Source organism: Stigmatopora argus, chromosome 11, assembly GCF_051989625.1.
Source record: "Stigmatopora argus isolate UIUO_Sarg chromosome 11, RoL_Sarg_1.0, whole genome shotgun sequence".
NCBI classification, from domain to species: Eukaryota; Metazoa; Chordata; class Actinopteri; order Syngnathiformes; family Syngnathidae; genus Stigmatopora; species Stigmatopora argus.
In genome coordinates, this window is record NC_135397.1 from 3,565,558 (window position 1) to 3,590,581 (window position 25,024).

A 25,024-nucleotide genomic window follows, 5' to 3' on the forward strand; every position below is an offset into this window, starting at 1 on the left:
TAAAAAAAATGAAGAGCTCTTTAAAATCCAAAAGGCAAGTTGCTAATTCCACTGTTTATCTTCGCAGAGGCTTCATCGCGCTCGCAAACAAATCGTTCGTCATCGAGCCCGCGTTCGGCAGAGGCCCGGACGTCCACTTGGTGTACCGGGCGGAGGAGCTGCGTCTGACCCCGGGGGACTGCGGTCACGGATTTAACTTGTCCTCTCTGGCCCCGGAAAACTACTTTAAGGGACCCTTCCATGTGCGGGTGAGAAAACTGTGATTGTTGTTGGGGTTGAAATGAGCACAAATGCTCGTTTGAGCAAAGATGTGCAAACTGGCTTTTGGAGAGGTTTCCCACCAAGTGTTTGACACTCCAGCGTGGTGGGCGTCACGCAGGGCATTTGGCCTAAGGTGTGCATAGAGCAGCTGCGGTATCCATATGTCCACAGTTTACAAACAAGATGCTTTTTAGGAACAATAATTTCAAATGGAGCTCCACATTTTACAGTGTTTAGACACTAAGTGGAATTTAAAGCAGGGACTTCATGTATCATCTAGTTCAGCAAGGATAGAAACATCTTTCTTCACACCAGAGAAAAAAGTTGAAGTCATTAAAGTAGACTTTATATTAAATTTGTCTATTTGATTAAATACATTTTTATAGCAAATCCCTCTATCGGGGTCGTACATACCTCTATATATTGTTAATATACATACTGTACATTAAGAAATTGGCATGTGTGCTAGGAAGCACAAGCTTTATTTTGAAGATTTAAATTGGACTGTTCACCACTTTAAATTGAGTTTGTGCGTGATTGGTTGTTTGTCTCCTTGTGGCCTTGTGACCCATTCAGCGGGGTACCCATCTGACAGCCCATCGTCAGCTGGCATAGACTCCAGCACCCCCGCGACCCCGTCAGAATAAGGGGAACGGAAGATGAACGGATAAAAAAAATTATAGTAGTTATTCTTATTTCAACTTTTCCTGCTTGCAGACAGCAGCCAATGAGTTGAAAAGATCAACTTTTTTTCTTTTATTTCCTTCAGCACAAAAGGGACGCGCAGAAGACCACCAAATACGTGGAGCTGATCATCGTCGCAGACAACCGAGAGGTAAAGCCGCACGCCCGGCTTCCGTTTATCAACACTACAATGAAAAAGAGGGGATGGGAAGTGGGGGTGGGTTTGTTCTATTAAGAGCGCAGCCGCAGATGTAGGTCAGTGTGCTGCAACAAACGCCGTATTTAAACGGGCCTTCGGTGCCAGCGGCTTGACAGGAAATGACTCCCCAGCGGAGAGAGCAGACAAGCAAACAGGAAATACATCTACGCTGGGTTTCCTCCGGCTCGCGCTGATGTCAGCCAGCCCAGAGGACTCGGGCCCTGACCTCCGGCCCGTCGACCACGGGGACAAACCGGGGGGAGAGATAGCAAATGCTCTGCTGGGTGAATGGACACAAGTTCCCACGCATTCAATTGGGAGACTTTGCAGAAGAATGGGAAGGAGGGACAGATGTTTATTGACCTTTCCTCGCCATTGTTAGATGATTTAAAATTATAGCAGTCTTGTGGGTTTATTATTTTTGAAGTATGTTCTATGGCCTTTGCCCATTTAGTTGAGATGAACCTTGGGGGAAACTAGTTATAAATTTCTCATATCCATTTAAAAAAAAACTGTTACATGATAATAGCAAAATGTTGTTTATGCTTTTTTCATTGCTGAATTGATGACATTTCAAGTCCTCTGTGTTTTTATGTCTCTTGTTGTCTAGTTTCAAAAACAAGGAAGTGACGTGGAGAAGGTGAAACAGCGACTTGCAGAAATAGCCAATTACGTGGACAAGGTACAAACTCCACAGACAAAAAAAAATACATAAATAAATGAAAACAAAAATCTGCATCCTAGCCCACCTGCTACCATCTCTCTCATCGTTGTCTTCTCATTTGCGGCTTCCGTTCAGTTCTACCGAGTGCTGAACATCCGCGTGGCTTTGGTGGGTCTGGAGGTGTGGAGCGACCACGACAAATGTCCCGTCACGCAAGACCCCTTCGCTACCCTCCACGAGTTCTTGGATTGGCGCAAAGTCAAGCTGCTTCCGCAGAAATCCCACGACAACGCTCAGCTCATAAGGTGGGCGACGCCATATCCGGTGGATGTCCCTTTTGGAGTGAGGAGGGTTCACTGATGAATTGTCACGGCCTTTTGCAGCGGGGTGTACTTCCAGGGCACGACCATTGGCATGGCACCTATCATGAGCATGTGCACCGCGGAGCAGTCCGGAGGCATCGTCATGGTGAGTGCCGACCGTATCTCAGTGGTTCCTGCCTGTTTTAGACTTTTTTGCATAGCAAAATGCACACTACTGATTGAAAATCATTTCCTTAACAACTCTGTCAACACTAGTATTTACAAGATAAAGTCATTTTCATCAGTTTTATCAACAGGAATCAAAGAAACCCCAAAAAGTAGATCAATATCAAATTAACGCGGGCAAAAGTTGAAGTCCAAAGACTCTGAACAACTTCCAGTTCACGTGAAAATGAAACGTAACATTAAGTTATGTACCGATTTTATTCTGGTAATTTTATGACTTTTTCTCCCGATTATTTCAATGTCTTAATTTCCTCGCAAAAGCGGTTCTGTGGTCAAACTACATCGCCTAAAGTTGCAACAATTCCCAGTTCACTTGACATTAAAAACAAGCGATAAAAACCAACAACTTTACTCATGCACGCGTACGCATTGAATCTTGTCATCTTACAATATGGACTGCTTGTTTGTGACATTTAAATTTTAACCTCGTAATATGACACACTTTCCCTGGGAATATTACAATGTATGGCTTTTGGAAGGTCATTTCCCACGGCACACCTGACCACGGCTCACGGCGCAAAGTCCGCGAAACGCCGCCTCATCTCCTCCGTGTCGTATCGCATTCATCCAGAGGTGTTGAGTCTTTGCCACAAGGGCATTCGTGCACACCTGACACGGCAACATATGAAATGCAAACATTTCGTCCGTAAAACGCTCCAGGAAGGACCTTGCCGGCCGCTCCGTCGTTCCATTTGCCCTGAGGTGTTTTTACACCCGAAAAAACTCATTTACATTTTTGTGATAAATGGCCACTGCCAAGCCTCGTTTCAATCACGGCGCGTTTCTCGTAAAAATGAGCTGCCGGCACGCGTGCCAGAGCGTAAAGCGGTGATCTGCTCGTCGCCAGTAGGTAGCGGCCCAGATGGACCTGCCCTCCCGTTAATTGATGCATTTTCTCGGGGCACAGCCTTCTCCAGATGTTTGCCGTCCGCCTTTTTTTCGGGGGGGCAGATGGTGAATGTGAAGATTAAACGGCTACCCAGTGGACATTCACGAGAGACGAAAAAGATCTCTCTCGTTTATTCACTTTACTCATAATGATTGACGAAGAAATGACTGGAAAATATGTAGATATTCTTTTGCACCACAGTTTTAGCCTGGTAGCCCACCAGGCTTATAAAGCACTAGAAGAAACACTTAATCCTGTGTACTTTTCCCCAAGATTTTCTCTTTTTTTTCTCCTCAGGATCACTCCGAAAACCCCCTAGGCGCAGCCGTGACACTGGCTCACGAGCTGGGCCACAATTTCGGCATGAATCACGACACGCCGGAACGCGGCTGCGGCTGCAGGATGACGGCGGACCGCGGCGGCTGCATCATGACGCCTTCCACTGGGTGAGTCGCCACATCCAAACGGTCGTCATGGTAACAGCGCTGTGGCCGATAATTATGTTATGGAATGACAGCAATAAGAGAGTCCTGGTGGAGAGGAAAGCGGCCTTACAAACGGTGATATATTTCATGATAAATCCACGATAGATCTCATTTTACATGATGCATCGCATCGGACAAGGTCATTTTCGTTTGTAAATGATGCTGCGGTTTCACTACATACTATAATTGCTCTTATCGCAAGGCAGGCACACACAGGCTCACACACACACATACACATTTACACACACCACTATGGCCTGAGAGCAAAGCAGCCGCTCCAGTATTGCGCCCACGTCGCCTGGGTCGTCAAGATAACAATGCGGCCGCGAGCGATGGACTCTCATGTTAGTAAACAGCAAAGCTGATAAGGCGGGTCCAGAGCACAACTACAGATTTAGACCGCCCTCGCTATCCATGACGGAATGCCACGACATCGCCAAAACCAGACTCCAAATATTCCATTTAGTCTTTTTCTTAGGCCAGTATAAGCAGGGGACAGAAAATGTTTTAATTCCTAATAATCTGGTTTGGTTTTGTAACTGCAGCACACTTTTTGGATTGAAAAAATCTCAGAGCATACCACTATTTTAAAATCTTCTAATTTAACACTATGTTGCCTATATTCACATTATGAAGTCGTTCTCATCAAAGTTTTATTAGGAATTAAGTAATCCCCTAAATTATTCCAAAATCAATTTTTTTTAACACCAATCTAAGTTGATGTCCGAACAGCTTTCAGTTTGACTGATGTTAAAATAATTAATGCAATGTTTTTTAACCTTATTTTAATTTTTTACTTTTGCTCCCAATATTACGCAAAAAGTAATGTGCTCACAGAGACTTTACGTGGCCAAAAGTTGATGCCCTTGAAACCAAACAACATCCGGTTAAAGTAGCGTAAAAACAGGAAAATGACATCAATCTCGTGATATTACAACTTTTAACACTCTAATTCCAATTCTATTTTTTTAAAATACTTTTTGAGAGGAAAATCAGCAAACTTGTAAATCAGCCAAGGGATAATTTGTGGGATTGTCATTTTTAAATTTAGGGAAAATACCTAGTAATTTACCTGATGGACAATGATTGATTGAAATGAACTGGAAGTACCTTTCATGCAAGCAGAAATGTTTGCAGGAATGTTTTTTTTTTTACTTTATGTCAACTTGATGATCAGGAAAAGACAGCCAGTAGAGTCAATCGGCGCTTTTGGGGGAAACGACGATATGATCTAAACACGGCACTGTGACTCACCGTACCGATGAATTATTCAACAGAACCGTCGCTCTCTGAATCCCATATTCCAACGGGTTTATCTATGGCTGAGGTTGGGAGGTAAATGTGGCTACATCTGATCCTTTTGCATTTGGGATTTGCAGTTTTTGGCGTGGGGTTCTCTCGCTTCAAATGTGCTCACGAGGGACACGACGACGGTCTCGCATCCAAATGATGTGATCATCGGTGGCACCACCGGCTGCAATCGGGATGAGGGCGGCACGCGGGGGGGGGGGCGTCCGCCAAGAAGCCAAGGAGTCAAGCTAGGCTCTTCTAGTTATCGCTTCACCAAGACGCTGCTGTGAATTTCAAGTTCTTGAGCCCCTGCAAATGTTGTTTTGTATTCACACAGACCGTGAATGACGATCATTCCTCATACTTGCAGATTTCTTTTGGTCTGTCAACAAAAGAAAATTTAAACGGCATGCCGAGTTGGTAGAACTTGTAAAAGTGATAACGGGAGACGGTATTTTTTAACACTTCAAGAGTGGCGTTTCGAATGCAAGTGTGCAAAAAGCTATCAAAGTGAGATTTAAGCGAGACGATGGATGTCACTGCCCAACAACATTCCCGTATTTGAACAATGCTTCCTTTCTTCTAATCACCAAAGCCTTTTTCCCTTGTGCTGTCGTAGCCTCACATTTGCTAAAAGGTCAGGCGTGTCTCTTCTCGTTAGTTGACACTAAAAATGTGTCACTCGAGACCACGGTGGCGGGGATAAAAACTGTTTTCACTTTCATCCGTCAGAAACCCGCGCCCATCAATTCAATGACGACATCAAAGCGTGTTTGTCATGGCCTGTTTGTGCTTTTATTTGCAAGATGTTAGGAGTTTTCAAGATTTTTTTGGGGTGTGTGTAGATTCGGGCTTGTTCCAAATCACTTCTAACAGAATCATTTGCCGGTAAAGTTAACGAAGCTGAATGAGAACGGAAAGGCCGCTGAAACTTTACCTCGCCCGAGACATACCGAGCCTTGAGATATTATCTGCGCCGTTGCTTAATTTTCACCAGGACTGGAAAAGGGGGCACAGAATTAAAACACGCCTAATTGTTGTGCGCCGCCAAATTAGTTCCGCTCTGCCAAACGATTCACCTGGAGACGCCGCCAGGCTTTGAGCCAATATTTTCCGAGGAAGTCGACACTTTTTGCTTGGCTGACGTTGTCTACCCGCTGGCCTCAGCTGTCATAATAAACACGCGCAATGCGGATTCGCGCCAAAACGAACACACCTCGGAAATTAGTTTTATTATAAGAAATTGGTTGCCCACCAACAGTGAATTGTCACATTTATGAACGTCTGCTGGCAAAAAAAGCTGCATTACGTTAAAGTCCTTCCCAGTTCATGTAAATCACAGGTGTCAGAGTGGCGGCCCGGGGGCCAAGTCTGGCCCGCCGCATCATTTTGTGCGGCCCGAGAAAGTAAATCATTCGTGCCGACTTTCTGTTTTAGGATCAAATTCAAATGATTATAAATGATGTACATTACATTTCCTGATTTTCCCCTTTTTAATATCAATCATTGCAATATTTTCAATCCAATTTTATTTCTTTTGTGTTTTGAGTTCAAAGCGCATTTTGTAAGATCTAAAAATAAATATATAGATATTTTCCGTTTTCCACTTTAATATCGAACATAATTAAAAAATATATTTTGTTTCCATTTGAAATGAAAAACAGGCTTAAAAGACATTTTCCATTACTAAGTAAAAAAAAGCTCAAATAAACATTGCATTAGATCTATAAAAACGGACTATTTAGGGCTTTTAATCCAGTTCTTTGAATCCAATTTTAAAAAAAATCTAAATATTAGATCTAAAATGGTCCGGCCCACATGAAATGGAGTTGACGTTAATGCGGCCCGCAAACCAACCCGAATTGGACCCTCCTGATCTAAATGATCTGAATGCTGGCAGGTATCCATTCCCCACGGTGTTCAGCACGTGCAGCAAGAAGGACCTGGCGGCCAGTTTGGAGAAAGGCGTGGGTATGTGTCTGTACAACATGCCCGAGGTCAAGGTGCTCTACGGGGGACAGAAGTGCGGCAACGGTTACGTGGAGGAAGGCGAGGAGTGCGACTGCGGGGAGCCCGAGGTAACCGAAGCGAAGTCCGACCTTGCGTACCCCGTGGCCCGGTTAAATGCGGGGCTGATTTTCTTGGACCGGCGTAGGTACACAATGTGTCAAGTGATCAAATACGTTCGGGTTCACTGGTGTGTTGGTCGCCTGCTGTCGATTGGCGGGGGAGTTGAGATAAGAACTTTGAGGTTCGTCCAGAGGATTTGGAAAGGATTTGTTTTGAAGACTGTTTTTCTTGGAGTCATTTGTACCAAAAGAACAGGTTTTATAACTAAATTATTTCTAACCTTGCTAAAGTTAGATACGACGCTATCGCTGATAAATGTCCTGAGAACTGAAAGGCCTCCAGTTCCTGTCATCAGTCGTTTTGTATATATTTAACACTTTTACAATTACAATTTTGCAATTACAAACACATTTAGGGTTTTCTAGCTCACCCATATTGAAACCAGAATAGAGTTTTTGTAGTCCGAACGGTCACAAAGCACAGAAACAAATCAATTTTGAGATAGGGACATTCATTCAAGGTGTGTTTTATAATCCGGTCCGCCTTATAGTGCAGAAAATACAGTACTTTTCAAAATAAAACACCTTTCTAGCTCTAACCCTTTATTCATTGGACAGCAACAGACGTCCAGTCCTTTTTAACTGGATGGGGTGACCACAAACGATCGGCCAAATGTATTGGACGTCTTTCGCCGTCAATGGTCGTAGACAAGTTGATTACTTAAGGTGGAAAACAGTTTTGTTTGCCTTTCCCTCGTATTTCCCTGGCACTTTCTGCGGGCCGCGGCACCCGGTGCTCCGTCAGTGACGTGACAGGCTATCGCGCCGATGTCATTTCCCAGTCGCGGGCCCATTCATCAAGTCGCTCTTGGGTGCTGAAACAAAAAAAGAAAAAGTCTGATCGGGGTCCAGGTTGAAATAACTTTCCTGGGCTTTTCTGCTCTCCTCACCAGCAAGCGGTGATGCGTGTATCCATCACACACGTACACACACACATATACATAGATGTATACACACGGCAGGGCACCTTGTCGAGGCCCTCGTCTCTTAGGATGGCGAATCAGACATGTATGACAAAGCTTCACTGGAAGATTGATCGCTATTGTACGTCTTTTTTTCCCTTTTTTAACAGATGAACGAGCCTCATTGTGTGTGTGTGTGTGTGTGGAGCTACCTTAAGGCGGAGCAATTCTAATTTAGATCAGCATATACTGCTGGGCATTAGCATTTATGCATAATTCAATTGAGGAATGGAGTAGTCAAAAAAGCCTTTTTAGGTCTTTTAATGTAACAAAAATATAGCTCGTCAGGTGCAGTTCATGTCCGTACTACGTGAATTTAAAATTATAATCTGTATTTATGTCTGCAGGTGTTAATTGATTCAGTGCCATCGATGGTGAAAAGGGCGCAAAATTAAGATTTTAGATTTTCATACGCACAATAAAAGGCTTAGCCCACTATTTTTAAAGGAAACAAATGAAATGTCATAACCATGCTAGAATTAATGTGCCCTCATGATTCTATCTTTCTCTAGCTGCTAATGTTTTGTGCTGCCATGCCCCAAATAAATAAAGTAATAACTACACAACACAATTCTCCTGGAATTATCTATTGCATAATTAGTTGCTGGAATTCCATTTTCTCGCCTGGTTGACTTTTTAACAGTTGCACTGGAGACGACACACTTGACACATTAATTACTGTCACTTTCAAATCCTTATTTATATTCTCTCCGTTTTTTCATTGCCGGCTTGACTTGTTTTCCTGCTTTCAGTAGTTCAGCACAATATCAAGGTTCTCATATCATTTAAAAATATGAAAAATAAGTACAATGACATACTCTTTAATCATACCAAACACCGTTTATCTTGTGGAATCTGTTTACTTTCAAAACACTGTTTCCTCCAAGACCCAACAAGCATCCGCGACGAGCCCACTAAAGTGAGTTAATTCTTCAGCGTGATGGTGCAATGTGTGACTTATTCGGAGAAACAAAGCTGATCTGTTTTGGCTTTTAATAAAAGATAAAAAAGGCCACGGGGTCTCGCCGGAGGGGGCCTGCTTTTGTCACAATGGAGAATCTTTGCCTGAAAACACCATCAAATCAGAAACATATGAGACCCCCGCCTGTAGGTTGGCAACTGAGATTGCTTCGGCTTTGCCGTACATGCGACAAGAGACGCTATACCTCACATGTGTCAAAGTGGCGGCCCGGGGGCTAAATCTGGCCTGCCGCATCATTTTGTGTGGCCCGGAAAAGTAAATCATGAGTGCTGACTTTCTGTTTTAGGATCAAATTAAAATGAAAAGTATAGATGTATATTAAATTTCCTGATTTTCCCCCTTTTAAATCAATAATTGTAATTTTGTAATCCATTTTTTCTGTGTTTTAGTTCAAAAATCATTTTGTAAAATCTAAAAATATATATTAAAAAAGCTGAAATAAACACTGTTTTAGATCTATACAAAACTGAATATTCAGGGCTTTTAATTAAAAAAAAATCTAAATATTATATCTAAAATGGTCCGGCCCACGTGAAATCAAGTTGACGTTAAAGCGGCCCGCGAACCAACCCGAGTTTGACACCCCTGCTATATCTGTTTAAAAGTTGTCTATGTGCTCCCCAGGAATGCTTAAATCCATGCTGCAACGCAACCACGTGCACGCTGAAAGGAGACGCCGTTTGCGCCCACGGCCAGTGCTGCGAAGACTGTCAGGTGAGTCCTCCATATTTGACAAGGACAAACCGGGCGAGCCCTCTAAAACCTCCTTTTGGTTTCAGCTGAAACCGGCAGGCACCCTGTGCCGCGATTCGGGCAACTCCTGCGACCTCCCCGAGTTCTGCACGGGCGCCGACCCCCACTGCCCGGCCAACGTGTACCTCCACGACGGTCACGCCTGCCATGCCGTGGAGGGCTACTGCTACAACGGCATCTGCCAGACGCACGAACAGCAGTGCATCACCCTGTGGGGTCCTGGTCAGTTTGTTTTCCCGCACTGGAGACTTTGAACGGCGCTCTTTGTGTCGGCTACGTTTGAAGCCGCGCCGATCTCGCGTGCAGGAGCCAAACCGGCCCCGGGGATCTGCTTTGAGCGCGTCAACTCGGCGGGGGATCCTTATGGAAACTGCGGGAAGGATTCCAAAGGCTCTTTTGCCAAATGCAATGCGAGGTGAGCTTGGCTCATTTGCGCTCACTTATTGGGGCGACCAATCCACTTGAACCAGAGGCCTGGCAGAGATCACGTTTACCAACTTTGTTCCATTTCCAATCCGCAATCACATTGCATCATTCGATTATTTTTGTCTTTATGTTTGTGTGTGAAGGGATGCCAAATGCGGTAAAATTCAATGCCAGGGCGGCGCCAACCGACCGGTGATCGGCACCAACGCCGTTTCCATAGAAACCAACATCCCGCTGCAGGAGGGGGGTCGCATCCTGTGTCGGGGGACGCACGTCTACCTAGGGGACGACATGCCCGATCCGGGACTGGTTCTGGCCGGCACCAAGTGCGGAGACGGGAGGGTGAGCCACGCAAATGTTGCGAGAGAACCTTACCTTCTTATCCCTGGTAAAACGCTCCGATGGTTTTTTTTAATGTTTTGTTTTGCCCCTCTCGACAGGTGTGTCTGAACCGCCGGTGCCAGAACGTCAGCGCGTTCGGCGTGCACCAGTGCTCGGGAAAGTGCAACGGACGTGGGGTGAGTGCAAAGTAGCGAGTCGATATTTAACGGGGCCGCGGCCCGTCTTGCGCTCTAATGGACTCTTGAGCAAGTTGTCCGTTTAATCACTGTGGTTTCCGGGCAAATTAGAAGCGTGTTGACTTACATCCAGCTTTTTACTCTTTTTTTCCCCCCCTTGTTTGTTTCAATGCATTCTGCAATCCAATCATGACAAAGTTTGTCAGCGTAAACAATATTGATTGGAGCGTTCCAATTTGCTGTGTTGACATTAGCAACGTGTTCTTTTTCGACGTGTTGATTTTGCAAGTCGTTTTAATTTTACTCTTTTAGATTGAAAATGCCTGTTGAGTCATAAATAATAGTTTTAGTTGCCGGAAATCTTTTGTAGAATTATAGAATGAGAAATAAAGTATGGAACATACATATATACATACATATATACTTACATATATAAATATATACATATAATACTTCTGTTTAACTAATTTGAACGATTTGATGTCAGGCCAAAGCCCCATATTTCCACATTTTGTCATTTTTTGTTGACAAATTGTATTGCAATTGTCCAAATGATCTATATTTTCTAAACAAAATTCACAGCCACCGAGGGCAATTTAAGTCATATTACATATTAGGTCATTGAACGCATCGATAGTGACAGATATCCAATTTATCTGAACTGGGAGGATTGGATGTCCATTTTCATCATAGTCGGCCAATGAATTAAAACCAAAAATTATAGTATTTTGGAAGGAACAGGCATTTCAAAGCATTCCAACAGGGAGAATTTCTTGCTGAACAATTTTTTTGAGTTACGAGCTTAGTCACGGAAGGCAATTCTTCAAAATCAAGGTAACGCTGTGTGTTTCAACCGTCACATTCTCGTCGGCGTCAATTTGACATCACCCGTAGGAGGAGGTGCGTTGAGGTCAGCTCCGGAGAAACATTCCCTCCCTCTGTCATAAAAAGCCCATCAATCCGCCGCTCATCAAGCCTCCCTCGTTGGGCCGCCTCACCCCCGCGAACCTGACGAGATCCATCAAGCGCACAGCTGCGTGACTCCCCCCTCGGTCGGCTCCTCGCCCGTTTTCCCCAGTCTGACGAAACGATGACGGCTCACTTGGGAATCCTCTCGGATCTGTGGGAATTCCCCTCTCGGGTGTTTAGCGGGTGTTTTTTCTATTGCTAACTTTCTGCACCCAGAAACTGGAGGGATGATCATTCAAATGCATTTAATTGTCCTTCTTAAACACACATCACATTCTCTTTTACCGTGCGATTAACTGACTTATTCCATTCACGTCCGCCTTTTGCAGGTGTGCAACAACAAGAAGAACTGCCACTGCGAGGCCCACTGGTCGCCCCCCTTCTGCGAGGAGTCCGGCTTCGGCGGCAGCATGGACAGCGGGCCGACCAGACTGGCAGGTTCGCTCCGAGCCACAGCAGATGTTATGCTTTACGTCTCTTTCCTTGCCGCGGCGCTATGAATTTCTTGGAATAACACAACTCCCAATCGGCTTTGGCAGTAAATTCAACGGCGTGGCCTTTGCGAAGAATATGACTCATAGTGAAAAGCCTTTGAACATCCCCTCCGCGTGTCCTCGGGTCATTCTCTCCTCATTAATCTGCATCTCGTCTCATGTGTCTTCAGCCGACAGCGTCCTGCTCACTGCCGCCGCCCTGGTGGCCGTCAGCGGCTTGTTGCTGGCCATTGGCCTGGTCTTCCTCAAGAGGAAGACTCTCCTGCGAATGGTCTTCACACACAGGAAGAGCACCTTGGAGAAGCTCAGGTCAGAATGCAAACTCAGACTGATTTTGAATTGTTTACTTTTGCGTTAGTATGTCTGTTATATCCTCATTTTTACACGAGACTATGTTTATTTAACGTTTGAAATCATTCAAATCCAGCTGCAACAAAGCAAAAACAGTGCATAAAACTATTATTATGTATTGTTGACTTGTACGTTTCCTTTTACGTGTTGGCCAAGTTGAGGGAGTTTTGAGCTTTTTGTTGCATTTCCAGATCCATCGAGGCCAAGAGGCCCACCAGCCCCGGCGGAACCAATTCCATGTGCAGAACATTACCGCAACGCAAACCCCCTCCCAAAGCCTGTGCAGCCAACATTTACAAGGTGAGTCTTTTCTTATCCGGTCCATTTCAGGACATGCGCTCGCTTGACATGTCGGCGTGTCATTGATTCCACCCTAAGAAGAAATATTAATAAAGTTGACAGCGTTGCATTCCGTTAAGATGAGCTCCTAAAAGCTTGTTTAATAGCCAGTCAGCCGGGGTGATGGATTTTGGCAACGGACAATGAAAACATATTTAAAATTTGAAAAACACACACACACGCAGAATTGGTTGCGGTTCGCTCTGGGGTGACGTGCGTGCACGCCTTCGCGGGCGTCCAAGTGTTCTCGGAGCCGAATGGCAACTTTTTAAACGTCACCTCTAATGCCGTGAACTTTTATGACGCGCACTAGTTCACACAAGTGGGGCTGTTTGTACTCCGCTTGGTGATGTCATCTTAGATCATTTGACTTTTGAAGCCAGGCTGGAACTAATGATGTTTTTCTAATAAATACATTTCATTCCAGTGCAGTTCTTTTCATCTCCACATTGCCGTGGCGATGTACTGAAAACATGCATGAAAGTTTAAAAGCATGTCTGGAAATGGGATGTTTTTATCCCTGAGCCTGCCAACTATGGCAAATTGATTAAGATAACGCAAAACATTACATACGCCAAATTATGGCTGTGGCAAAAGTCTCTATGATGTGTCACGTGAAAAGTGAACCATACCAAATTATACAAGATACTTGGTATTTTGGTCTAAAGAAAAGAAAGCAAACTATGAACTTTGAATACGCTATTAGTTTTCTAGGGGCACCAGGATAGACCCCTGGGGCACACCGGTATTGGATATGAAACACTGCCATTAACGGGGAGAGACGTCCATTCCCTTCAAACAAATCGGGCATCCCTCGCCGTCAATGGCACTGAAGCACGATCATTCGTTCCTAATATTGTGATGTTCCTCCGTCTAGCCATCCCTCCTGAGCGCCGAACCTCTGCTACCGCCGCACAAGTTCCACTCGCACAGCCTACGGCGCCTGCCGCTCTACCAGCCTCTGCACATCAGCCAACCCATGCCCGCGTCTCTCAGCGTGGGTCAGCCGACTCTGCCTCCCCTGCCGGCTAGACACAGGCTGGCGCCGAGCAATTGCCGCACCAATGCACCGTCGCCACCCGCGGTGCCGCCTTTCCTCAGTCTGCCGCGCCAGCCTGCGTCCGTTCGACTGAGACAGGTTTGTTGATCCGAATATTGATTCGCTGTTTAACACGGGTGGCTTCTGCATGGGATTATTCCTTTCATTCTTAATGGGGTTCAAGTTAGGGTCATTAAATGTTTGCTTGGTGTTTTTTGGAGGCAATGTTTCTCGAGGAGAGGCTTAGAAATGTTTTCCAAACTTGACTTTTTGTTTTCAATCATCAAGGCCGGAGCTGCCTTCGCATCTCACGAGAGAAATAATGTTATTTTTGTCCCAGTTGCATTCTAGTTGTATGGAGATAAACAAAATGTGCTATATTGATGGTGCATTTGGGATCTAACCACAAGGACACTTAAGATACTTCATTCCCACTTTTCTATTGGTGATTGATGACTTTCAAATCATCGTAAACATCACCCAAAATATCTTTTAATATTCCCTACAAACGTAGAATTCACAGTGGAGCAGTCTTAGATATTCACATAGACCTCCACATGGGAAAAATGGAAAAGAAACAAAACTGATTTGAAATTTAAACAATAATTGGTGGTGGTTTGGGCCTTCACTTTCTCCTCTTTGAAATATGCATTCATAAGCATCCTTTATAAAAAAACAGAAACACATTCTTGTTATAGCCACAAATAAGAAAGGGATGAGTTACCTTGTTAACCTTATTTGACGTCACCAGACTCTAATTGGCCCTAATCAACTTAAAATGTGAAGCACAGAAATGGATGCAAGGCCAGAAGCTCCAAACGGCGCATTTGTGCTCTGCATTCTCCTCATTCCCTTTTTTTGCTCCCCCAGCTTGTCAGCTTTGCTGAATCAGCAATATCGAAAGCAGTTGCAGAATAAGAAATCCCCGCGGCCGCTCCGGCCGTCGGCCCGAAGCCCAATTTGCTTTCTGTGTCTAGTTTTAGGAGATTTGTTTTCGAGAACACAGTGATGATTGGAAACATACGCGGCAAATCGAGCGTCCCTGATTTCCCACGATGCTTCACGTCGGCTAAATGCGGTTTTAAGACATTCGAAAGCCTGCTGGGTAAAAAGGGCAGGGCAGGTAGCGGCTCGGTCGGGTCTTAATCGAGCACAGGCGGCGCGTCTCACGTCGAATGAGCGATTCATTAAAAGGGCGGCGAGGGTTAGCAACCCTCCGAGGGAAACGTATTTCATCGCTTATTGTCAGACGTGATTTCGCCTCTGTCACTGCTAATATTGCGCATTTGGAATGGCTACTTTGAAAGCCAATCACGTTTGTGTGCTGAACACTTGCTTCCTTTCCAACACATTGTGTCAGTCTCGCAGCAAACACATTGCAGCAACCAAAAAATATATATGAAATGCACCTTAGTTTGCTTTTGAGCACGTGTCAAAGTGGCGGCCCGGGGGCCAAATCTGGCCCGCCGCATCATTTTGTGTGGCCCAGGAAAGTAAATCATGAGTGCTGACTTTCTGTTTTAGGATCAAATTCAAATGAAGAGTATAGATGTATATTAAATTTCCTGATTTTCCCCCTTTTTAAATCAATAATTGTCATTTTTTAATCCATTTTTTCTGTGTTTTTAGTCCAAAAATATTTTTGTAAAATATAAAAAAAGCTAAAATAAACATTGTTTCAGATCTATAAAAAAAAATGAATATTCGGGGATTTTCATCCAGTTCTTTTAATCCATTTATTTAAAAAAATCTAAATATTATATCTAAAATGGTACGGCCCACGTGAAATCAAGTTGACATTAAAGCGGCCCGCGAACCAACCCGAGTCTGACACCCTTGCTTTTGAGGGTTTTACAAAGCCAATGAAATGCAAAGGATCGAGATGTTTTTATTCTTCTGCATGGCCAGCAAAAAACGGGACATCTCCCCATTTGCTGATTGTCGACATAGACTTCCAATCGATCGGACTTGGCGCTGTAACATGATTGTCAATCATCCACAGGACTTGGACAAACCGAGCCCCCCGCAGAAGCCGCTACCCGCAGATCCACTGAATCGGAGTGGCCGCCTGGGGCACGTTCCCGGAAGAGGACCGCTCCCCATCCCCATCCCCACCGTGCCCAGACCCCCACCCACCATCCCGTTACCCAGCAGGTCAGTTGGCAGGCAATAGTTCTTTTTCAGCCATCTCATCAAGACTTGCGTAACGTGTTGTTGCTTTTTAGGCCTGCCCCCGTGTTGCCCTACAGACCGCCAAAGACCCCCAAAGACTGCTGAGCAGAAAGCGTCTTTCTGGCGATCTGTCTTTTATTTGCACTAATTCATTCCCAAGGCTCAGCTGGACTGCTCGCCGTGCCTAAAATGGACGGCCAGGACGTGAAAAGAGCGGCGGAACACTTTTTGGAAGAAGAAGAAAGACGCTGACGAGACGTCGGTGGTGCTCTCCCACTTAAAGGTGCTTAATCTTGTCCGCTCAGGTACCAATGGACTATTTATTCTTTTTTTTGGCGTCTGAACTCTTCCACTCTAGAAAAATTATAGGACGTCTTTTATACTTTTAGGAAGGACAATGTAAGTGTTTTATAACGTCCCGCGCAAGGACAAAAAGGGAAACAAGTCAGTTTTTCCTTTGTAAAAAATAAAAAATAAATAAAATATACCATGACTATTCATGGTTTCATTGTTGGGGAAAAAAAAGGTGTTTGGTATTTTTTTAGTTTAGTTAAAAAACACTCAATGGGAATTAATGCAACGCCTGTTTTATTGTTGTCAACCAAAAATATGATGTCCACACGTGGACGGCAGGTCATAGGAAGTTAAGTATATTGTATTTTACCATGGTAATCTACAGTACAATAATGCCGTGTGTGTATAATTTTATGTACTACATGGTTATGTAAGTTTACATGTACTAGATGTACAAATCAAGACCAGGAATATTCTGTCCAGCACTGCCACCTTGTGTATAGGGTGAGCTTTTTTGCTAATCCCATACTACCAACAGCTTTGATACAACCCCATAATAAACAAGTTATTAATAACAGTACTTAAATGTATCATGAGGATTTAGGAAAGGATTGTACTGGAGTATAAATCCCTATTTCTGGGGAAGCAATTAATTGATCAGACAACCAAGAATTAACATATGTTAAAGTTAAAAATAATTAAACGGAGAACAACAGGCAAACTTTGAAGTTTTTCAGATAACTATAGCCTTAAAAAAACATAGCAGTACATATTGTATTCAAAACTGTTTATTTCCATTCCACAGCAAACATGCTTGTTTTCACATTTTTACAAAATTGCACTATTTCGGTTTGGACAACCGTGAAAGAAAAACAAATTCACACAACGCCAACGGAAGCTTTGTATATAAAAAATACGCTTATGTTGTTATTGATTCAGCATCGATTGGCCCTTTTTAAAGTTCCACTCTGTAGAAAATAGCACAAATGAAGTAATGTTGGCACCCCATTGTGCCAAGTCTTCCACAAAAAAGTAGTATTGACACGTACGCACGTAAAATGATGTGACTGCAGGATGCCCGCAATATTCCACCCTTGCCTCGCTGGCTACAGTGTAAAAGGCAAATTCTCATCACGTGGTTCTGATGTGCCAAAACTGCTCAAATAACCCCAAATCAAAAACATTCTTGTTTAACAGAAAAAAACCACAAAATAACGTTAACACTGCTAGTCAAGTAGATTGTGTCGTCTTATTTTTTTCTTGGCTTCTCTGTATCGTTGTGCCTTCAGATATGAGCACAAGGGACTCAATTTTCAGGAGTTAAATTTGTATCTTAAGGCACACTGGTAAATGAAATGGTTCTTTGGTAGACTACTTACAATAAGTTCAGGATTTTCATCCTGAATGGCAAAATTTTCAACCATTTTGAATTTCCAACTACGGGATTGGTTGAAAGTAGCTTCTTTTTTTTCGTAATACCGTGTAAAGTGCCATCATGATACCATGTCCACGACGTCCTCGTCGGCTTTGTGCGCCAGCTGTTGGAGCAGTTCCGTGTAGAGGTGAACGCGTGCCAGCAGTGGCGTGCTCTTGTCGCAGCGCAGCAGCTTGGAGTAAATGTTCTTGTAGCGTGGCAGTAGCTCGTCGTCCTTTTTGCTGCGCGGTGAAAAATTGGTGAGGAAACGGCCTTTGTGGAAGTCGTTTTTTTTTACAGGTTCTCACCTGGGCTTGCGTTTGCTTTTGGTCATGAGTTTGACCAGCTGCAGGAGCAGGTCGGAGAAGCGCGACTCGAACAGGGCGCTCAGCTTGGTCACTTCCTGGAGGTTCAATCCCGATGGAGGTCCTGCCAGATCGGCGCTGCTTCTCTGCGCATCAGAAGTGAGTGAGTGATTTGATTTGTTTGGACACCCCTGAATTAGAACATTTATAAAAACAAAAGCAAACTCCAACCTCTTGTTGCTCTTCAAGCAGCTCTTTGTGAATAATCTGGAAGGCAGCGCGAGTCTCGGCCAAAATCTCCAGAGCGGCCACGAGGCTTTTCTGCTTGGCCGTGCTGCTGTTCTGAGCTGCGTGCGGCGAGACACGAAAGATGAAGAAACAAGCCAGTGTTTTTTGGGAGCGAGAGCCTGGCTTCTCAAAAACCACCTGCCATGGTGAACTCGGCGAAAGCCACTCGTTCCAGCAAAACGCGGAGCAGCTCGCAAGGCGCGTCTTTCAGGCTGAGGAACAAATACACGGCTTTGCTGTAGTGGAGTTCGGCCAAACTGCGGTGGTGCTTCCTCAAGCGCTCATCACCCACCTAAAGTATCACGGGAACAACAGCAGAAATACACTTTAGAAAAGAGATGGAAATGGACGATAAGACCCAAAGGCGGTTGATAAACGCCATTCCCCACCTGGTTTCGGAAGCAGCTGTGGTACATGGAGGCCAGACGATGATGGATGGTGGCCGCTCTGTATTGGTAAAGAGGCTGGCGGGCTGACTCCGTGTGCAGGTCACAGTACTTGAGCGATTTCATCATGGCCTCAGTAACCTCCCGCTCAATCTTGACAAAGAAGGAACAAAAACGTGGTCATCGTGATCGCATTGTTAGCGGGTTATTAAATCCCAAACGATACCTGTTCCGGAGCCTTCCTGGAAAGAGGTGCGTAATCCTGCAAGAGTGTAGCTAACGTGAAGTAGGTGGTAGAAAGCTCCCAGTTGACGCTGTCCCAAACCGGCTGGTGGTTGTCCCGGCACGATAGAGACCTCATTGCTCGCAGGTAGTAGTCTATGGCCTGGTATTTTGGGGGTAAAGTGAGAATGGGTCGAGCAGGGACAAAAATAAATAAAAAATGTGATGCTGGAGTTGAGCAGTAGTCACCTTGTGGTAGTAGAGAGCCTCCTCGGGGGAGAACTCCCCTCTGCCGTCGTCTGTGGAGACGCTGGAGTGGGCCTGGGCGCAGATCCTCATCAGCTTGCCCGTGTTGCACAGCAGCAGCGCTTTGTTCGTGCTGTCCCCGATGGCTTCAAAGTCCTTCATGCCATTCTCGAAGAAGGCGAAGCTCTTTTTCCACATCTCCTGCTCGGCGGCCGACACTGACGTCTTTGCTGTCAACCAAAAGGGAGGAATCCATTTTTTTAGTACAAATGGTCTGAACGTCTATCATCCCCGATGGCCGGCGAAGAAGAATGAACCTTGTTCCGTCTGCATGGCGGCCGCTTGGTTCATGTAGAAAACCCCCATTTCGTTGCGGATGTTCCCGAGCCGTTTGAGCACTTGAGCCAACTGATCCGCCGCCTCGTCCTTTAAGGCGTGGGAGACGAGCAGCTCGTACGTGGCCTCGTAGCACTTGCTGCTCACGAACAGCAGATATTCCGGGTCCGTGGCCAGCTCGGTCGCCATGTTGAAGGCTGAGGGGCGCAACGGTTATGGTGAGTCGTAAAGACTCGACGAGTGAATCGCTGAGAGACTAACCCTGGCAGCTGCTCTCCCGGTGCAAGCTGTGTAAGATCTCTTGGTCCTCTTTGGTTTGATAGCTGTACTCTTCCTGGTAGGCGGCTCTGTTGTTGGAATTCTGGGCCAACATCAGCTGGATGTCCCCACACAGGGAGAGACAGTGACTGTGGAACAGCAGCACGTGCGGATGTAGCGCCCCTCCGATGAAGCAATAGGCATCTGAGAGGGAAATGAGGGTGAAATAAGGACGATTTGGAGTTGTTGTTTTTTTTAAAGCTCCTAACCGTAGCTTTGCAACGACAGCTTGATGTAACGCAAGGCTCGGCCGTATTTTAACAGGTTGGTGGCGGCGTCGGACAACACATAGTAAGCCTTGGAGGCCTTGAGGAAGAGTTGCAGTTTCATCTGGTGCTGCCACGAGCCGGGAATCATGCCCGAACGCGTGGGATGCTTCAGGTCCATCTGCAAGGGCCCTATTGAAAAAGACAAGATGGACGTTCCATTATTTTGGTAGATAAATCCACTGAATGTATCACTTATCTCTATTGTTTTGTTTTGCGGCAGGTCTTAGAACCTATTACCCACGTTAAATGAGGTATTACTGTATATAATGTTGCGAGTAAAAAATAATCTGATTTATTAAGGCATATCTCCCGGTCATAAGAGCTTTATTGTGATAAGAAACGGGACCTTTTTCGAGAAGAGGAGAGATGCCTTTCTCTGTGACGCCGTTTCCGCAACTGTTGCCGTCTTCGTACTTGAGAGGGATGGGTGTATTGGGGTCCACAGCTGGAAGGTCACTCTCCTTCTTGATGCTGCCATCGACGGCCTTGAGCCCCTGTGGTAGTGTCACGTAGCCATTAAAACCAGACAATTGTGCGAAAACACATTTTTTCCAAATCAATAGTAGAGAGAGATACTGCTACGGAAATTGTAAATCCAGTCCTCGGGTTATGATGTTTTCCCTCGTCGCCAAATCAACTTTTCTCGCTCCCAGACCTTACATTGTCAAAGTCAAACAAACGGCACCCCCTGTACACTTGCCTTCAATACGTAGTTGAGGACGTGTCTGCACCGCTCTTCTTTGTCTTGCGAGATGGGAAAGGCACAACCTGGCTGTAGACGCATTAAAAACAACCTGGTATAAATATTTCAGTGACCGTTCAAGAAAAAGCAAAAACATCAAAATTCACCGACTCTGATCAGCTGAGTGGATTTGTATTTCTCCGGGACAGAAAGTTCACCGACAGATCGGATGACGGCCACGGCTTTACTGTCATCTTGCGTGCGGCTGTTACTCTCTGAGCTACTGTCATCGCTCTCCTCCTCTTCCAGGTCTTCGTCGCGGTCGTCGTTACTGTAGCTGTCCTCGGAGCCGCAGGCCCGGAACGACTCCGTTCCGTCGTCGTCGTCCTCTTGAGATTCGTCGAGCTGGAAAAGCTCGGACAGCATGTAGTGGGCCGATGCGATGATCTGCGGAAAAAGACAGAGGAGGGTGGATTTGTCAACTTGACCCTTTAAGTCGAGGTATACATACGTATATGTTGGCCATAACCTTACCTGTGGATGTCTGTCCTGGTCCAGAAGTCTGACGCAGTTCAAAAGCAGAGTTCGAATGGTGCCGTTGTGCTTTCTGTTTTCTCTGGCTTTGAGCATCAGGTTGCAAGCCACTCTGAAGCAGTAAGCAAACAAAAATGTCAGAGTCGGCTTCCAACTCAATCTCATTTGAAAAAAGGCACAATATTTTCCTACTTGTAAAGCAACACAGCCACGGGAAGTGTGAATGGATTGTGGCTTTTCTCCTCTTCAGCCTCCTCGCACAATGTCGTAAGATCATAAAGCTTCACGAAGTCGCTCCCGCTAGCTAATCGCAGGAGATTAGGTATTTAAAAAAAAAAAAATATGCAGGTTTTAATTGTTTACTTCATCGCATATGCTACCTTTGAAAAGCCAGTAGGTGTGACCCTCTTTGGTGCAGTTCGACTTGAGGAACGAGAGGATGTTCTGAGCAATGTCTTTCACCACCCGAGTGGAAAAAGTCGAGTTCTCCAGGTGGGGGATGTCCTCTGTTTTTATCATCTCGTATTTCTGCAACAATCAGATTCAATGTAGCAAGAGTGGGCTGGCAAAGAGACAAATCCAGCAGACATTTTACCTGTACAATGCCATTGACGTGAAAGCACATGACCAGTTCGGGAACGTTGCACATCAGATTGTCCAGCCAGTAGTCAATACCCGTCAAGATATTGATGGGTTTATTGTTATCCCTAGAAAAAGACAAAACATGACATAAGCCCAAAAAAAACGCTTAGGATTCCGACATTGTTTAAAATCAAATCTTTCCAACCTGAGTTTAAGGCTGACAGCCGGATATCGGCCCCCTCCAAAAATGGGCATATTGGAGCCAACCAACATATGGATGTCTTCGAACGTCCACATAATGTTTCGCACAAAGTCGTTCCTTAAACCCTGTAAAACACCAAGAAATGTAACTGTTGAGTTTTACGAAAAAGTAGGCTGCGAAGGAATGACCCTACCTGACTGTTTTCACCTTCGTCAAAGAGCGCTAGGAGGTTTTGCTCTTCTTGGGATGCCGACGTCCCCTGACCCAGGGCAAACTTGCTGTCCATGGGCACACGGTCCTAAAACATTCGACAATCAATTGCAAGTCATGGCGGAAGCCTTTCCTCAAATGGAAAATTATGCGAGATAAGCAACCTGTTTACGAGCAGCCGACTGTTCCGCGTCAGAGCTGGAGAAAGCGGTCGGCCAGGACGAGCCGAAATCGCCAGCCCCGCACTCCTCGTCGTCATTCAGTTGGTCCGCCACCGGCTCGGCGGCGCAGTCGCCGTTAATGCTGCAATTAACGCAGATGTTCGACGGTAAGATGATTTCTTATTTCTCTCTTGGGGTAAATTGAAGTGCTGACCTGTAGTAGAGGAACTTGGACAGGATGGCTTTCTGATACCAATGTTCTTTGCTCTTCTTTTTTCTCTGCCATTTTTGATCCATCAGCCGCTGGTAAAAGTCCTTCAGCCACGTCCAATCTCCTGTCTAAAACATATTTCATCTTGAATTTATTGTCCCCAAATGTAATGAATAAGTCATAAAAAGGAATCGTCAGTTAGAAGGTGAGGCCTGAAATTGTGTGACTAACTTGAGAGGATCTCATGAAGAGTTCTTGCATGTCCAGCTCGTCCAGAAGGAGCGTACGACCCACACGATGGACGGCCATGCTGACGTGCGATTTGCTGTATGGGATTTTCAACAGCTTCTTGATGTTCTGTCAGAAAGGACGGTCAGCATCAGCAAAAGGTTTAAAGAGACGCAGACGAAAAAGGTACCGTTTCACCAACCTCTGAATCTGATACGACGTCAACGTCATCCCCAATGCAGTCTATAAATTCGTACGCCATCCCGAAACTGACCAAATAAAGAAGTGCAGCCACATATCGAATATTTATATATATTTTTTACATAACAAATGAAATCATATTGACCTATATTTTTACATAATTTCAATTCATCACTACAGCTGTTCATTATCTCTTGGGAAAACCCTTATGCTGCTCTTTGCTAACTTTATAAATGACTTAAATAGTTTTATAATCAACCAAATGCTTAAATTTTAGGGAACTAAATTGGATGATTTAAAAAATCTCATAGAACACTATTTAAAAAAACTGAAAAAATGCATACACAGATTAATAATGCCTTTACTATGAGATGATCTACCTTGAAAATGGCTTTCCTTTACTGCTGGAGCCCAACACGGTGGTGCCAGCGGCGCCCAGCTGGGTGTTCTCTCTCAGCCAGTTGGCAGGGGGCAGTTTGAGGTCGGTCTTCTCTTGCAGTAACGCATACGTGCTGGAAGGCGGGGCAGCGCAGTACTTGACCACGGCGCAGCTCTTTATTTCGCTGCTGGCACCGCCCGAGCACGTGGGCAAATTCTGTGTTAAAGATAGAAAATCAAACATTATGTTTCACATTTTGGAACTGCCAATGCCAACAACGAATATGTGTGATAATTTTTGAAGCCTTTAGACGCACTCATTTGACTCATAGGTGCTCTTATATTAGTATTGCTGGTTTATAAGGAGTAGTAATACCAGGCACCAGACATATTTTGTTATTTGTGTGATTCACAGCAGCTGGAAAATGCTTCAGTGCTAAGAATACACATGAAAACTGGATTGAATTCAATCTTGGGACCAAAATTGATAACACATAGTTGTCTGTATTCGGTGCCCTGACTGAGTACAGTTTTGGAACAACACTAATGTAAACACACCATCACATTCACGTCCACCACGCCAGGTCTTTATGGGGTTTAAGTTGTTTTTTGTCACCAAAATAATCCCTTGGAAGGGGTTAAACTCTTTAAATGAATCTGTCTCCATCTTTGCGATACATTACATCACAAAATGTTAACACAATGTTTACGACTGACGTGGTGTCGGTATCTTAACGTCATGATTGATTTTATGACAGTAATGATGTTGTTAAATGCCTGAAAGTATTTTTTAATTTGAATGATGAGTGAGTGACCTACAGTATCGGTTATAACATTTCTATAAATAGTGGGTGAATAATTCCCAACACAGCCATAGCTGACCTATCTACTTACGTGCTTGTTGTCGCCTGAGATGATGTGATCTTCCTGGGCATGATCCACGGCTTCTCTAGGGGCATCTGAAGCGTCCATAGTGTAGATCCACACACAAAAAGGCTATAGCAGAAGCCTTTCTATGCAGTAATAACCACCTGAATCGATATTGCTAAAGTTGTTGACGTTTCTTAGTTCAGGATGCTAAGATCCTCCGCAGTCCGAGACCGGACACTTTGTATAAGGGAGGATCAGGCAAAGCATTTAGGGTCAAAGAATATGAAAATAATTTAGGTTCATGCTGTCAACTTGTGCGATCGCCGCATTACAAGGACTTGCTCCTTCGTTCTCCTTCCCTGAGCAACTAAGTCGGTGTCGCGTCTCATGACAACACATGGCTTCCGTTTTATTCAAAAGCTTTCTTTTCTTCAAAATATTTTTTTAATACAATAAAACATAAAAAATTAAATAACATACAAGAATACATGGGTCAAGTATATTTTTATATTTCGGTGAATGTAAATAAAACA

At 44.7% G+C, this 25,024-nt stretch overlaps 2 protein-coding genes across 2 annotated transcripts in view; one reads left to right on the forward strand and one right to left on the reverse strand.

Moving 5' to 3' along the window:
* LOC144084818 (disintegrin and metalloproteinase domain-containing protein 12-like) overlaps positions 1-16,650 on the forward strand; it is a 42,681-nt gene extending 26,031 nt beyond the window's left edge. The window contains 18 exon segments of the mRNA XM_077613591.1: positions 68-248; positions 1,031-1,096; positions 1,755-1,826; positions 1,944-2,113; positions 2,192-2,276; positions 3,543-3,691; positions 6,921-7,098; positions 9,718-9,807; positions 9,873-10,068; positions 10,153-10,261; positions 10,416-10,614; positions 10,713-10,790; positions 12,089-12,197; positions 12,424-12,562; positions 12,796-12,904; positions 13,821-14,081; positions 15,985-16,136; positions 16,208-16,650. Coding sequence (XP_077469717.1) covers positions 68-248; positions 1,031-1,096; positions 1,755-1,826; positions 1,944-2,113; positions 2,192-2,276; positions 3,543-3,691; positions 6,921-7,098; positions 9,718-9,807; positions 9,873-10,068; positions 10,153-10,261; positions 10,416-10,614; positions 10,713-10,790; positions 12,089-12,197; positions 12,424-12,562; positions 12,796-12,904; positions 13,821-14,081; positions 15,985-16,136; positions 16,208-16,259 — 2,395 coding nt within the window. The 3' untranslated portion in view covers positions 16,260-16,650.
* Positions 16,651-17,220: 570 nt separating this feature from the next.
* Positions 17,221-24,871, reverse strand: edrf1 (erythroid differentiation regulatory factor 1). The gene is made up of 25 exons (XM_077612946.1): positions 24,516-24,871; positions 23,624-23,838; positions 23,245-23,311; positions 23,046-23,171; positions 22,818-22,942; positions 22,607-22,745; positions 22,426-22,530; positions 22,236-22,357; positions 22,044-22,155; positions 21,829-21,976; positions 21,641-21,752; positions 21,449-21,560; positions 21,086-21,361; positions 20,933-21,004; positions 20,579-20,726; positions 20,173-20,361; positions 19,907-20,107; positions 19,627-19,842; positions 19,313-19,539; positions 19,068-19,226; positions 18,845-18,994; positions 18,594-18,747; positions 18,399-18,514; positions 18,171-18,313; positions 17,221-18,104 (listed from the first exon to the last, which is right to left on the reverse strand). The coding sequence occupies exons 1-25, from the start codon at positions 24,591-24,593 to the stop codon at positions 17,942-17,944; spliced, it is 3,675 nt and encodes a 1,224-aa protein (XP_077469072.1). The 5' UTR covers positions 24,594-24,871; the 3' UTR covers positions 17,221-17,941.
* Positions 24,872-25,024: the final 153 nt, after the last annotated feature.

What these genes read in the sequence shown, in the direction of transcription:
- edrf1 (XM_077612946.1), bottom strand. Translation starts at nt 24,593, where the DNA reads ATGGACGCTTCAGATGCCCCTAGAGAAGCCGTGGATCATGCCCAGGAA. An exon ending in ACGAAGGTGAAAACAGTCAG is followed by an intron (nt 22,358 to 22,425) that starts GTAGGGTCATTC and finishes GGTGTTTTACAG; the next exon opens with GGTTTAAGGAACGACTTTGT. An exon ending in AGGCTCTCTACTACCACAAG is followed by an intron (nt 19,227 to 19,312) that starts GTGACTACTGCT and finishes CCAAAATACCAG; the next exon opens with GCCATAGACTACTACCTGCG.